This window comes from Amyelois transitella, chromosome 24, assembly GCF_032362555.1.
Source record: "Amyelois transitella isolate CPQ chromosome 24, ilAmyTran1.1, whole genome shotgun sequence".
Taxonomy (NCBI): Eukaryota; Metazoa; Arthropoda; class Insecta; order Lepidoptera; family Pyralidae; genus Amyelois; species Amyelois transitella.
The window spans coordinates 2380657-2395967 of record NC_083527.1 but is presented as its reverse complement, the minus strand read 5'-3'; the positions used below and the strand labels follow the sequence as shown (position 1 = coordinate 2395967).

The 15311-nt window shown below is 37.5% G+C and overlaps 2 protein-coding genes across 2 annotated transcripts; both read right to left on the bottom strand.

The window, feature by feature from the left end:
- Positions 1 to 103: 103 nt before the first annotated feature.
- Positions 104 to 6820, bottom strand: LOC106135821 (hypodermin-A-like). The gene is made up of 7 exons (XM_013336206.1): positions 6307 to 6820; positions 6074 to 6221; positions 3791 to 3952; positions 2837 to 2930; positions 1933 to 2091; positions 1125 to 1195; positions 104 to 296 (listed from the first exon to the last, which is right to left on the bottom strand). The coding sequence occupies exons 1-7, from the start codon at positions 6818 to 6820 to the stop codon at positions 104 to 106; spliced, it is 1341 nt and encodes a 446-aa protein (XP_013191660.1).
- Positions 6821 to 7606: 786 nt separating this feature from the next.
- Positions 7607 to 14744, bottom strand: LOC106135902 (intraflagellar transport protein 52 homolog). Its single transcript, XM_013336303.2, has 9 exons — positions 14596 to 14744; positions 14163 to 14380; positions 13608 to 13743; positions 12773 to 12921; positions 12076 to 12224; positions 10298 to 10445; positions 9752 to 9855; positions 8908 to 9049; positions 7607 to 8077 (listed from the first exon to the last, which is right to left on the bottom strand). Exons 1-9 carry the CDS (start codon positions 14709 to 14711, stop codon positions 7908 to 7910), a joined length of 1332 nt encoding a protein of 443 aa, XP_013191757.1. The 5' UTR covers positions 14712 to 14744; the 3' UTR covers positions 7607 to 7907.
- Between the last annotated feature and the right edge of the window lie 567 nt (positions 14745 to 15311).

The window sequence follows — 15311 nt, the reverse complement described above, 5'->3', positions numbered from 1 at the left end:
GTGCTGTTAGAGAGCAAACACTTTAGCAGAGTAATCCTCCCAAGATTCGGTTTGAATAACCTGAAAGTTGATAGAGCCAAGTAGTGAGGGGATCCTACCAAAATCAGTGTTGCCCTGTATAATACTCCAGCGTTGTAAACCTTTGACTGCGGTTCACCGTTCTCATCTGAAACCTGTCCAGGAACGGATAGTGCCTCTCTTCAGACATGAGGACCTTAGTCGCGTTGGTGATGAATTCCATGTTGCCGTGGGAGCCCAGGTAGGAGTAGACGGCTGGGTATCGTTCGGTGCCGCAACTGGAATAAGTTTAAGGTTTTCAGTATCTAGGATTCCGTATGTAAGAGAAGCAGAGGGCACATCCTAATATATTTTTTTTCTATCTTTTTTATACATGGGACAAATCTGACCTCAAGTGTTAGCATCGAAAAGTTCGAAACTTGTGTTACGAGATACTAATTCAACGATACCATCAGTATTTAAAAGTATATAGGTACTTATATAGACATTCAGGACCCAGGCCAATCAGAGAAAGTTCCTTTTATCATCATGTCCTGGCCGGGATTCGAACCTAGGACGTACTGTTTCGCATACAAACGCACTACCACTGTACCACAGAAGTCCCCAAGGGTCGTCATGATTTATTTCGTTCCTAAAGCATATGCAGTAACTAATTATTATTATTATATTAAATTATTTAAGAAGGCCATGGCGTATCCAAATAATTCATTGCGGTAATCACGTGATAAGAGTCGTAAACAATTCCGTGACTAATTCATACACTTCAAATACAAATTATGAAATTATCAATAGCTTAATTATGTATTTTTATTTAGATAGATATATAGATAGACTTTTTATTGCACCATAAGAAAAAGAAAAACCAGAAAAAACACAGGTACAAAGGCGGACTTATCGCTTAAGCAATCTCTTCCAACCTTAGGGTGGGTGGAAATTAAAATTAAGTATCGATTTTAAATTTCAGCTTTCTAGCTATCACGGTTTATGAGATACAGACCTGGTTGTTATCGGACGGACGGAATGACAGACAGACAGCGGAGGCTTTGTAATAGAGCCCCGTTTTTACCACATAGGTGCAGAACCCTAAAAATGAGTGAAAATCTTACAGTTTTCGAATGCCCCACGAAGCCAGTCCCCACACTACGCCGTCGCTGACCGCTGGCGCGCCGGTGTCGCGCTGAAAATAAGTAGAAAATAAAGTATACTCGTAAAGTACCATTTTTTCAAAACAATTTAGTCCATTATTCCAATTCAGACTATCATACTCGTACCAATCCATCCATCAAACCATTACACTCTCTGTCTATTAATCTTAAACATCAATCCAGTTCATTAATTCAACTCATCAATCCAATTTGTTCATTAATTCAGTCCATCTCACCATGAGTTGATAAGGTGGATGGCAATTCATCAATTCAGTCCATCTTTGAAGATCCATAACTTGTACTCAAATTACTCGTACAAGGCCCTCTGCCAGTCCGCGGCAAGCAAAAGTTAGATGTAAACGACGATGCCATGAAAGTAGTCCATCAATCCAGGCCTATTTATCTTTTCCATCAAACCAGTCTATCAAACCACACCATCATTCCAATCGATCGACTAATTTAGTCCATCTTTTAATCCATTACTTAATAAAATCACATAAGTACAGTGCCGTGTGGTTCCTAGTACCAATACAAAAAAGAATAGGACCACTCCATCTCTCCCATGGATGTCGCAAAAGGCGACTAAGGGATAGGCTTACAAACTTGGTATTCTTTTTTAAGGCGATGGGTAAGGAACCTGTCACTATTTGAATCTCAATTCTGTCATTAAGCCAAACAGCTGAACGTGGCCGTTCAGTCTTTTCAAGACTGTTGACTCTACCCCGCAAGGGATATAGGCGTGACCGTATGTATGTATGTATGTATGTACAGTGCAAGGCGCTCTCCTCCCGGTCTGCGCCAGACAGAAGAAGTTCGGTGTGACGGTGATCCCGAATCTCTTTGTGATGTTGCTGCACTTCTCGCGGTCCATCAGCTGGGCGTAGTACACTTGGAGAGTCATGTCCGTTTCTGGGTAGAGGCCGTCTCGCTAGGGAAATGGATAATATTAGTTTAGATGCTTAGGTATACCTTAAGTAACCTTTTACCTAATTTGAATCTCAATTGTATCATTAAGCCAAACAGCTCAACGTTGCCTAGGTATCAGTTTTTTCAAGACTGTTGGCTCTGTCTAACCCGCAAGTGATATAGACGTGATTATATGTATGTAGGTATCCTAAGGTTATACCTATGACACCTGTTTTTGAGAAGCGTAAGGCGGTAGGCAGAAGTAAAGTGAGTGAATATTTCTATGGTGATATATATTATATATATGATCATTTAGTAAGAACGGCGACTTCTCTTATTTATTTATTTAAAACTTCATTGCACAAAAACAAAAATGTACAAAAGGCGGACTTAATGCCATTTGGCATTCTCTACCAGTCAACCAGCTGACCAAACAGAACAAACTTTAAGTTGGTGGTGCGATAAAGTGCACATGCATACTGAAAAATACATACATTACAAAAAAAATATGCATAAATACATACAAGATACATAGATAATATACATTATAAAATAGCAAATTAGGATGACCCATTATTGATCTGCTGAAGAAAGAACCCATTCACAGCATGTACTTACATACATACATACATAAAATCACGCCTCTTTCCCAAAAAAATATATGAAAACAAAAATATATTTAACTTTCATGTACTTCTCTTGTATTATATGATCTAAGGTTCCATTACCAAAGTCCCAGGCTTAAAACTGGTAATATAAATACTCACTCTGTTAGATCCGAAGCTGGTGACCCAGGCGTCGTTGAATGGAGGTAACATTATCCTGTTGGGAAGATCCACGCCATGGACTGAATGGGAGAATCTGACAAGAATATAATAAAATATAATTAGTAGACAAATATATCAATAACAAAGAGATATTATATAAGAGATAATTTTTTTGATTCTCTGAAATATTCAATATTCATATGATGTCGTGTGGTTCCCGGCACTTTAGAAATGGACCACATCATATCTTTCCCGTGAATGTTGTAAAAGGCGACAATAGCTTTATACGTGATATTTTAAGAAACTTCATTCAGTAGAGATCTCAAGTTCATAAGTCTATCCGTTAGTCGCCTTTTATGACATTCATGGGAAAGAGATGGAGTGGTCCTATTCTTTTTTTTTTATTGGTGTCGAGAACCACACGGCACGTAAAACTTTTGTTTGTTGTTATTTCGTTAGTTGACATTATATTCTTTCAAGGTCCAAATTTCCAATTTCTTAAAAAAGGGAGATGTTAGGAGTACCAGTAATCGTCGAATATGCATGAAAAAGATAATGAGTGAAGAGGAAGCGGGAGATGTCTGTAAGGATCGTAGCAAGTGGAAATCCATGGTCTCTGCCTACCCCAACGGGAGACAGGCGTGATGGTATGTATGTATAACATTATAAACAAATTTATACATACATACATAAAGTCACGTCAATATCCCTTACGGGGTAGAGGAGAGCCAATGGTCCCGAAAAGACTGAATGGCCACGTTCAGCTGCTCGGCTTAATGATGTAATTGAGATCCAAATAGTGATAGGTTGCTAGCCCATCGCCTAAAAAAAGGATCGCAATTTTATAAGCCTATCCCTTAGTCGCCAGTTACGACATCCATGGGAAAAAGATGAAGTGATCCTATTCGCACCAATACAGGTGCCGGGAACCACACGGCATAAATTCATAGGTACCTGATTGTTCTATCGAGCAGCAACAACGCGACGTCATAGTCTGGGTACCCCCTGATGCTCCAGCGTGGGTGCCTCATCATCTCCTGGATCTTGGCGACCTGACCTCCACGGTCCACGTGGCGGCTTCCAGCGCGGACTTTCAGGCGACTCATTCTGCTACCTCTGTTGGATTTACATACAAATAGTCACGTCTATAACCCTTGCGAGGTAGACAGAGTCAAAAGTCTTAAAAGGATAAAGGTCACGATTAGCTGTATGGCTTTATGATGGAATTGAGATTCAAATAGTGAAAGGTTGCTAGTCCATCGCCTACAAGAGAAATCCGAATGTTTATAAGCCTATCCTCAGTTACCTTTTACGACATCTATGGGAAAGATATGGAGTGTACTAAAACCATGCTTGCCTCGGTTTGTCTTTGTATGAGATTTTTCATCATTAAATGGTTTGGTATTGAGGTGGGATGCAGTTTGAAGCATGAGCAAAAGACCTTGCATAATATTTACAATATTATCACGTCATGTCACGAAATGCAGTGAAAATGTCATGTCCCAAATAAAAACAACTAAGTATAAGCGCAAAAAAAACCACTAAATTTCAATAAATTCATATTTTTCAAATCAATTTTTTATAAACTCGTAAATGAAAATAATCGATTCATTTTGCGCGGTTTAAATTCGATTTAGAGTTCCGTATCCGTTCCGTGTAAATATTTTAAAGTTTTGGAAATATCGAAGTCTCAATAATCTGTTAATAACTATTTATTGATAAGTACCTACCTAGCTTGCTATCTTCGCATTAGAAAAATAAATAATACCTATTTTATTAAATTGGAATCTCTCTCACGTTTATGTAAAAAAATTGAATATGAAAACCACAAAGTTTTAATTTATCAAGGCGCTTAGGTTCTAACCTGCAATAACTCTCTATTGTCGTAATTGGGTAAAGTCATCACACACAAAATTACCTACATACTCAACGGTGCATCTTATAAAATTAACCGGATTATCTTATACGGTGATAAATGATATAGACCCCTAATGTTAAAGTTTCGACTTGTGCTTGACTGGTTTTAAAAACCATTTACTGCGAGCTGTGACTAAATTGATTTTACACTTTTTCTCGTAAATCCAGCTTCCTCATATATTTTCATAGTCCACTATGCACACTTATTATTCGCATTGTGTAAACGTATATTGTATATTCAGAGAAGGTTTTTTTAAAGACACTGGAATATCTTAGGGTGCGATTTAAAAAATAAAGAAAACGAACAACGGTTTATACAAACAAAAGGATCAGAAAGATGGCTAATCATTTAATTCAGCCAACATTAATTTCAGAATCCCCGCTGACCAATTGTATCATTAATCTGTACCTTTAGTTACCTACATTTCCTTTTGTTTACTAAAGTTCTTGGGTTTGTATCGTCATATCGTGTCCCCACTCTGGGCTGGTTGCAAAGAAAGAAGTTTTCCTTGTCCATTTTTTTACTTTTCTAAATAGTATTATCTTATCATTCTGATAATTTTCAATTTCTATTGCAGTTAATTCTAGTGGCGTAAGTGATCGAGTTTTGTTATGACAAAACCTATCAAGTATTACCAACCATTGTGGAATTATAGAAAATTGAATGGACAAAATTCACAAGGCAAATGAGGCAAATCAGGGATGATTTAATGGAATGCGCTGCTAATAATTGCAGTAAAAATATCAAGTCGGAGAAAGAAGAAATATTTTTATGCTTTCTTTAACCTTATGCTATCGTGAATTTACCTACTAGCTTAGCAAACACTATAAATATTTTCCTTTCTTATCCGTGGGGCACCCTATGGTTCAACTAGTGCTCCATAATTTTTGTATAGCTGTTTCATCTAAGTGACCCTAAATAAATTTTCTCACGGTCTCATCATAAAAGGCGAAGTTATAGACGACTATTCGGGTCAGCAATAAGTATTCCTAAATGTTTTTGGTAGATTATTTTTTATAGGTAACACAGGTTACATAGGTACCTATCAATAGAAATTTCTATGGATAGGTACCTATGGATTAAGACATAAGTAGAGATAAAAAAGGAGTAAAATTATTTCCCCAATCCTTATATAAATCTGTATAGGTTCAACAATGTGAGACACTGTTATGACCCTTCCATAACCAGTTATGTTTAAGCCATGATTCTACATCATCTGAGGAAATAAACATATAGTTATTGGATAGGTCCAATCACTATAATTTTTTTATTACGTCTACAAAATCCAATTTTATATCAAACCATCAAATTGTACTCACTTCCACACACAGTTGGCCGTCGTGATGACCATCCTCTGATTCAGCAGCGCCCCCGAGCACCAATGGATGTTGCCTTTCTGGACCGACACCGTGTAAGGGTACTCCTCAATCAACGCGTCTTTAGCAGCGATCAGCCGTCTGTTATCAACTACAAGGGAAACGGGACATGAAATAAAACATCAAACACCATTCATTTGTTTATTAATGATGACCCTTTTTCTGTTGTTTCTTACCTCGCCTCTTCACCACATTCGTTTTCTTTTTCACAATCTTTTTGGGTTTACTTCTGTTGCTTTGTTTTTGCTTAGGTTTTGATTTCTTCGACTTCCCAGAGCGCCGTAAGTTACGTAAAGGATTCAGCTTCTGTGCGACAGCTCGCTTGCGTCGTGATACGACGTTCTCGACATTATGTTCGCTCCCGTCTACTGATCTCTTTCTTTTGAAACCTGATTCATATAGTTCCTTATCCACCTTGTAGTTTTCGTCGACTTGGAAATAGGGACTTTCGGGAATACCTACAGCTTGACCATCACGTTTGGCAGACGACGGGAAAAATGTGTAATCTTTCAGATTCGTGTTCCGTTTTTTCGTTATTTCCACGGGCTTATTTATGATGTATCTTCTCAAATGGAGGCTCCTGTCCACGTCTGGGTTCACTTTCTTCGGGAATGATTTCTTCTTGTTCCATTCTTCTTTGCTTATCGCGTAATTTATACAGATTAAAAATATTAGTAGCAGCACTTTCATGCCTCAAGTTTGCGGCCACATGAACGTTGAACTATTAAATATTTTCAATATTACTTTTATTGTTTTCAGCCGGGTTGCAATTGAACGGAAAATTAGATTTTGCTTTTGAATCAATGTATGTATTACCTAATAAATTTACGGTGTAATAAATTTGTTGGATGGTTGGTGTTTTATAATTTCACTTTCTTAGATAGCTAGGTTATAGATCTGAGTGTGTAGGTAGAAATAAAAAAAGATAATATAAAAAGAATATTAATTTATAAGAATCATTCATATCATTACATTAATTGCTTATTCATTCATTCATATAATCACGTCTATATTCATCGTGGGGTTGACAGAGCCAGCAGTCTTGAAAAACTGTGAATGTTGATAGAATTTAAATTCAAATAGTGATGATTGCTAGCCCATCGACTAAAAGAAGAATCCGCTTATTTTATTTATGCACTATTCTTTACCCAAAAAGTATTTCAACTTCAACATATTATTGCAAATATAGAATAAATATATTTTCTTAGTTGTTTCCTTTTTTATCAACCACAAAGAATTAGATTAAATTCAATGAATTATAAATAAATACATTTGGGATTCTTCTGTTAGGTAATCGGCTAACAACCTGCCACTGTTTGAATCTTAATTCCATCATTAAGGCATACAGCTGAACAAGGCTTTTAAATAATTTCGTGACTGTCGGCTCCTCTAGTCCCGTAAGGGATAATGACGTGATATATTACTTATATATTGGCTTATTTGCATTTAAATGTACTAACTATTTGTATGAATTAATAATATTTTAATAAAATGTCATCATGTTTAGCATACATACATACATACATATAATCACGTCTATAACAATCCCTTGCGGGGTAGACAGCGCCAACAATCTTGAAAAGACTGATAGGCCACGTTCAGCTGTTTGGCTTAATGATAGAATTGAGATATTTAGCAACTTGACTATATTTATAATATTAACTCCGGCTTCTTTTATTTATTTATTTAAACTTTATGCACGTAAAATGTACAACAGGTGGACTTAATGCCACAAGGCATTTTAGGCGAGGCTCCGAGACTATGTCTACCCCGGCCATTAGTCTTTTGGCGCAATTTTCTTAAAAGTGGCCAGTTGTACCGCCAGCTGGTGCAGGATGCCCTTCGCCGGCGGCGCGCCCTCGGCCGGCGGCGCGCGGGCGAGGCGCACCACTCGGCCGCACTCGCGGACGAAATATTCCAATTCGTTCTCCAATTGGCGACTGTCACCTGATGCGAATAAAAATTACTCGTTTTTTTTCTTACATACATATAATAACGTCTATATCCCTTGAGGGGTAGACAGAGCGAACAGTCTTGCAAATACTAATAGGCCACGTTCAGCTATTTGGCTTTAAGATAAAATTGAGATTCAAATAGTGATAGGTTGCTAGCCCATCGGCATAAAAAGAATCCCAAGTTTGTAAACCTATCCCTTAGTCGCCTTTTACGACATCCATGGGAAAGAGATGGATTGGTTCTATTCTTTTTTGGATTGTGCCGGGAACCACACGGCACTTTGTCTTCAACAACCATATAATGACTGTAAAACTTCAAGGTTCTCGTCTGTTGTGGGGAGAGCTGGTGACTGAACTAGGAACCTGTCTTGCTTATACAGGACGCAGAGATAATGTCGTAACTAAATATGTAAATCTAATCGCGGTAATAGACAAATCGCTCTATGTTTTATATCGTGTAATATATCGAGTATTATCCAAACTTTAGAACAGTCTAAGTTTCAGTTAAAAAAATGGTTGACTGGTAGATAAGGCTTCTAGAATTACCTCTTTCCACTTGCCACGATCTCCGTATTCTTCCTTCGCTTCATCCATATTCATAACTCCCTTCATGCAAGCTCGGCGGTTTCGGGTACTCTTGACCTGACCCTTTACCAGGACGTCCTTAATTTGATCAAGATACGTTCGTCTAGGTCTTCCCACTCCGACCTTTCCCTCCACACTCTCCTTGTATATCTGCTTAATCAACCTGTTGACTAAGCAGATATACAAGGAGGTATATGTCTTTTGAAGTAATTTCGTACTGTTTGTGAGTATGGATACCTTGCCCCATCCTGTTCGTGGGCGGCTGCAGACACTTGTTGGCCAGCCTGGCCAGCTGCGACCGCTCCGAGCTGAACGCCTCGTCCAGGTCGAACAGCTCCAGCGGCGGGGGAGGCGGCTCCCGGAAGGTGGGAGGAAATACCTGTAATACAAACATAATGTACGCTACTGTAATGCCATGTTTTGAAGCAAATAAAGTCATGGTTCTGATTAGTATTATTTGTTTCACTTGAGCAATTTACGATGAAAAAGAAGATTCAATATTTAATATCAAAGGGAAAGGTCGGAGTGTGAAGGCCTAGACGAATGGTTCTTGATCAAATTAAGGACGTCCTGGCAAAGGGTCAGATCAAGAGTACCCGAAACCGCCGTGCTTGCACGAAGAGAGTTATTAATGTGGATGAAGCGAAGTATGCAGAGATCGTGGCAAGTGAAAAGATATCGTCTCTGCCTACCCCTTCAGGAAAAAGGTGTGATTTTATGTATATATGTATAAGACTAAACTCGATCTAAACTTCGTTTATAAGCTATTTGTTTCTCATAGATACTGATAGTTTTATCGCACTGTCATTCTGCTGCACCCTCAACGCCGTTTTTATCACGCGCTAAACTATCGCTGTTTCGCTTTTTATTATGACGTAAAACAGGACAACGATAATTTATCGCATGATAAATTCGGTGTAAGCAGACCTTTATCCTTAAACTCTCCGATCTTATCAAAGTACCTAACTACTTTCGTCTTAGCCCTCCGCTTCCAAAGTTCCCATTTAAATTCACCTTTTCTGCTTTTATAATCCACCCGTTACTTTTTTTGAACTAAAGTACAAAAATTGTAGTAACTTACAGCTAGCTGAAGAGGAGGAAATGGTGTTTCAAACTGTGGCGCTATCAACCTTAGCGGTTCGTGTTTAACTCCTAAAGCGTCATACAATCCTAGTACTTCTGGCACTGAAACATTCATAGAGAAGAAGGCTTTACTTGTATAAATGTCGGTCTGTATAATTTGTCTAAACATAATGTATACATACATGCATACAATCACGTCTATATCCCTTGCGGGGTAGACAGAGCCAACAGTCTTGATAAGACTGATAGACCACGTTCAGCTGTTTGGCTTATTGATAGAATTGAGGTTCAAATAGAGACTGGTTCACATATGTACACAAAGAAACAAATAATTATATTTGTCAGAGTACGAGTACCTATGTCTTTTTTAATTTATGCGATTTCTCCATCAACTGAAGTAAATTTATTAACAGACATGTTATATTTTTAAATGTTTTCAAAAACCTTAAATTAGATTAATATTTTTAAGTAAATACCTATATGCCAAGAAAGTGAGTAATATAAAAAAGGTTAAATACCAAAAATTACACAAGTACCTACTCACATTGTGCTAAATTCAAAGAGAACAGTTTCCATGTAAACAGTGCATGCGGGTGGAGAGGAGTCAAACGGGGAGGTGGCGCCGTGGCCGGTTCAGGCAACGGTATGCTGCTCAACCACAGCATGTCACCCAGGGTTCTATACTCGTTGACCTAAAGGGAAAAGAAATCATACCAGAAATCACTAAAAACCCAGAATAATTGCAGAGCGTCTGTGGTCAAAACCAATTGGTGCATGAACCTTTTTTTTATCGCTGCCGAGGAAGGATCTGTATACCAAAGACTCTTTTCTTAATTAAGTACATCACTTTGAACATTAACAGATGCTCGTCGTGATTAATCATCACATTCAGGTAACTGGATGTGTTACCATGACCCAATTAGGCTTAGGTTTATCAGACCAGACTAGCTTTATCTTAAAACCTGACTTGGTAGGGGGAAGTCCCGTATCGCCGGACGGCACCTAGCGCCGGACACTCGTACTATTCAAGCGAGTATAAATCAGTTCGATTCAAAATACAAGTGAAAGGGGTGCTGGGGCATACAGGTACAAGATCACGCGCCGTGCCTCGCCAGCGACGCACACGGCCGCGACAGGAGTACCATTTGCTGTTTAGGCTCGAAATCACGGCGTCACCTAAATATCAATGTAAGTAATTCTAGTATATTTATGCATTTACATTTGAGTGGTATTCAAAGATAAAATCAGTACTCGATTGTTATCCGTAAAATGGTAGTATATTATTACATCTTTTAAACAATTTTAGTAGGTACCATATAATGAACGAAAATGTGTGTCCCTTGGCACCGGACACTAAGTCGTCCCTTAGTGCCGGACAGTAAACATTGATATTTCTTGTAAGAAATTACGTATTTTATTCTAATTATTTAATTTTGTTTTAGAGTATAGAAGAAAGAAGATAGTTAAAATGGAAGAGAAGAAAAAGAAAGGATCCTGGGATCCACAGAGCTTACAAACTGCTATTGATAAGGTTATGTCAAAAGAACTGAGTGTAAGACAAGCTGCAATGCGATACAATATTCCTAAAAGCACTATACATGATTAAATAAAGGCCCTAAATCGAGAAGAAGTAACAATGAAATCAAAGTTAGGTAGGTTCACTAACACCTTCTCAGCAGAGTATGAAGAAGTCTTGGTGGACCACATTAAATAATTATCGAATAGATGCATGCCGCTCATGAAAAAGAAGTTTCCAAAATTAGCATACGACTTAGCTGAAGTCATGAAGATTCCTCATCGATTTAATAAAGAAAAAGGCAGTGCTGATAAATAAAAAATAAAAGTCGCAATAAAAAATTGCGACTTCATGAAAAGGCATTCTGACATTTCGTTGAGAACACCGGAATCGACAAGCATGATGCGCCCCGTAGGATTTAACAAACCACGAGTGGATCTCTTCTACGACAACCTTGAAAAGCTGATAAAACAGTACAACATTCACACTCTCAAGAATTTATAACTGATGAAACTGGTGTCAGTTGCGTGCACAAATATTCGTCCGGTACTAGGTGCCACTTTTTAAAATTATGTTTTTTGTTACCAAAGTTTGTTTGATAGTTTTAATTATTTTTTAGCAGAGGTTGCATTTTTGTTAAATTAATTTGATTTCTAACTTTGTTATCTAATATAAGTCATAATTTTATAAACATTCCTTAAATATTTTATGTTTTATTTTTAAATAACCTTAGGTGTCCGCCACTAGAGGACTTCCCCCTAAATACTTGGCTCACATAAATAAAAAAGAGGCCCAATTAAACTTACATCAGGATCTTCGACGTCAACGGGATTTAGGTGTACATCGACGGTGCCTCCCAAATGGTTAAACACCATTTCCCTGATGAGGTCATTGCACTCGCATTCGAGGTACTGGTCAGTAAAGAAGTGCCCCGACCCTATCACAAACAGTTTTCCTGGAGGAAAAACCGTCAAAGTATTAATAAACGCTTTGTAAAAAATCAAGACGAGACGAGAAAATACTTAAAAAAAAGAGAAGTTAAAACTGGTGGAACTTATTAATGAATAAAAATATAAGCATAAGCCATATCTTCATTTTTGAGAGAAAATGTCCAAATTTTTTATTTCTATATTAATAAAATGTGTAAGAGGTTATAATATTTATACATAATTATATCGTTTTTGTGGAGAACAGTATAAATAAATAAGAACGATAGGTAGTGTTTGCACTGATTATTGTCTAAGCGTGTTCTAAATCGTCCCACTAAGAGAAGTTACCTACTAGTCAAATTGGGATGGATGACATTCAATAATATGTATGGTATGAAGTTGACTGGTTTATTCAATCATCAGTTAGGACGTAGGCACAATCTATAAGGTTATAAATGTCAAACGACAAGATGGTTGCCGCTGGCTTTTATAGTGTAACATGATCAATGTGGCAGTTGAATAAGATCCATCAACTGAGTTAACAAATAGCTCACTCAGATAAAAAGCACCTTACCCCCACTTCTCTCAGACGTGTACATAGCAGCTACTGGCCTCTTCACGGGGTAGCAGACGTCACTGCTCGACAAGATGGCCGCCGCTGGCTTCTTCACCGTCAGAGTGGCTCCGTAAGGGTATACGAAGTTGGGAGTCGGTGGGTCTTCGCTGAAATAATATTTAAAATATTAACCGTCTTTAATAACGTTGGAATGCTTACGTTTTTTTTTTAATTTTACGAATCATGGGAAAGATTTGAAGTGGTCATATTTTAAATTGTCGGTGACCACACGGCACATGTAGGCAGTAGGTACTTCCATTCAAATATTATACCTGTCAATATATGAATCTCAATTCTATCATAAAGTCAAGCAAGTCTACCTCGCAATGGATATAGACGTGACTACATGTAGGTATATATTTATGTCAATTGCCTATTGTTGCTTAAATATTATCAACTGCACTTCATCTCGTTCCCAATAGTCGCATAAATGACTAAGGGAACGAACTTTTACCTTATACAGAATAAAATGACGTTTCGAATTTCTATAGCGCTGGAATTTCAATCACGACATGACTTGCATTTTTTAAGGCGACCTTGGGGTGGTTATTATCACAGAACAGGAACATTAAGCTATTAAATACACGCGATTAAGGAATAAAGCAAATTTCTCAAGTGCACCTTTCATCATGAATCTATAGATTGGGTTCATGCATAACACCTAGCCTGACAGAAATCTTCCCTTAGGTGACGGTCGAACCCAAATCATCGCTCCCGCTACTATTTCAAAAGATTAATTAAATAGATTAGTATGGAAGTACTCAGGACTTTGAGGGTGAGGCAATAAACTTACAGGTAATCATCAGATTCGCTGGAGTAGTTGGGCATCTTCATGATGTGTTTGAGAACGCCCCGGTTCAGGATCCCGTTGGAGATGTGGCACTCTTTCGGGTGATAGAACTTGTGGTATTTGGCGCGAACCACGCAGTCTGGAAAGTTTGCATACAAAAATATACGAGTATATCTTAATGATATCCATACAAATTAAAAGAAAAAGTTTTGTATGTTTGTTAGTTTTTTTTACTCGGACACTGCGAATTCAAAAACGACCGAGATTTTGCAGGATATCAGTCGAATCGTTCAGTGTAAATACCTACCAAACTTTTTCATCTCTGAATTGGACTCATAGGTCCTTGGGCCTGAGAGGATGTAGCGATTTGCGAGGACCATTTGCCATTAAAAAAATTATTAACAGAGAAATCAAACAGATTCGTCAATGTGCAGAGAGGACATGTATAAGCACGTCAGAAGTCAGCTTAAGTCTGGGATGAGACTGAAGACTATATCATCTATCTTTGCCTAAAAATTATGAAACCTACTGACTCCAATAATTTCATATCCTACCTACCATTATTGACAACAATCCCATATTCCTCCAAGAAAAAGTTGATATTCGTATTCATACGCTCCTCCCCACCATCTGTCATCATCACCAGGACTGAATCCCCCCTCTCGACCATGTTCTTTAGGCAGGCCAGCTCGTCATCTGTGAATACGTTCTGCGGCCCTGGTACCACGAGGATCTTGACATCTTGCAGATTGTTGGTGGATAGTTCGTCTCGGTTGCTGAAAAGCTGATTCTTTTTAGAAGTTAATTTACTCAGCCTAATATATCTTGAGCACACGCATAGGATATAAGCAGCACAGACAGATAATTATATTATGGAAAATTAGAGCACAGAAATATATATATATATATATATTTTTTAATAGATACGGATATACTCGGACATCTTAGATAGACTCTGTGTACCCCGGAATAAAATAAAAAGCAGACTCACATCATGACTTTCCACGTGGATTTGAGTTTCCTATGCAGCAGTTTGAAGTTTTCGTTGATTTTAAACAATTCATTCTTAGATATGTCGAACAGTATCGTATTGACCATATTCTTCATTTCTCCTTATTTTATTTGAAGAATTCTTTTTTAATTTATTCTCATGTAGAATTCTTAACAACGACAACAAATGTTGACAATTTTAATTCAGTGATGTTTGCATTCTGTTGCTAGGCAACTCAATTTTTTTTTTATGCTTAATAAATAATCATGTACACCGAAACGACAAAAGACTCGACGAGACATTATATTTGTGGAAAAATACGCGGTGGAAATTATCTAACTTTCCTGAAGTTCATAAAAGTTATTTTAAGCTGCTTTATTAGACTGTCGGGTTCTGTCTCATCTCGGTGTAAACCACGTGTAAACTTACTTTTAGTTTCACAACTGGAAGCTAAAAATCCGTCTGCAGAAAAAATAAGCATATTTTTGTTCAAGCTTCAATAAGAAAGAAATGTAAATTTTCAAAATTTTCAATGAAAAATACTGTTCGAATTGTGAAATATTTTTTGAAGTCGGTTAAAAAGGAAGCAAATTGAAAAATTTCAAGGTAATTTTAGGTTTTTCAACAAATGTGAGTATGGTTTTGTGAAATAGATTTAGCTGTCAACAAGTCTATGTTAGGTTTTTGAACTACATATTGCATTAAATAATATTTGA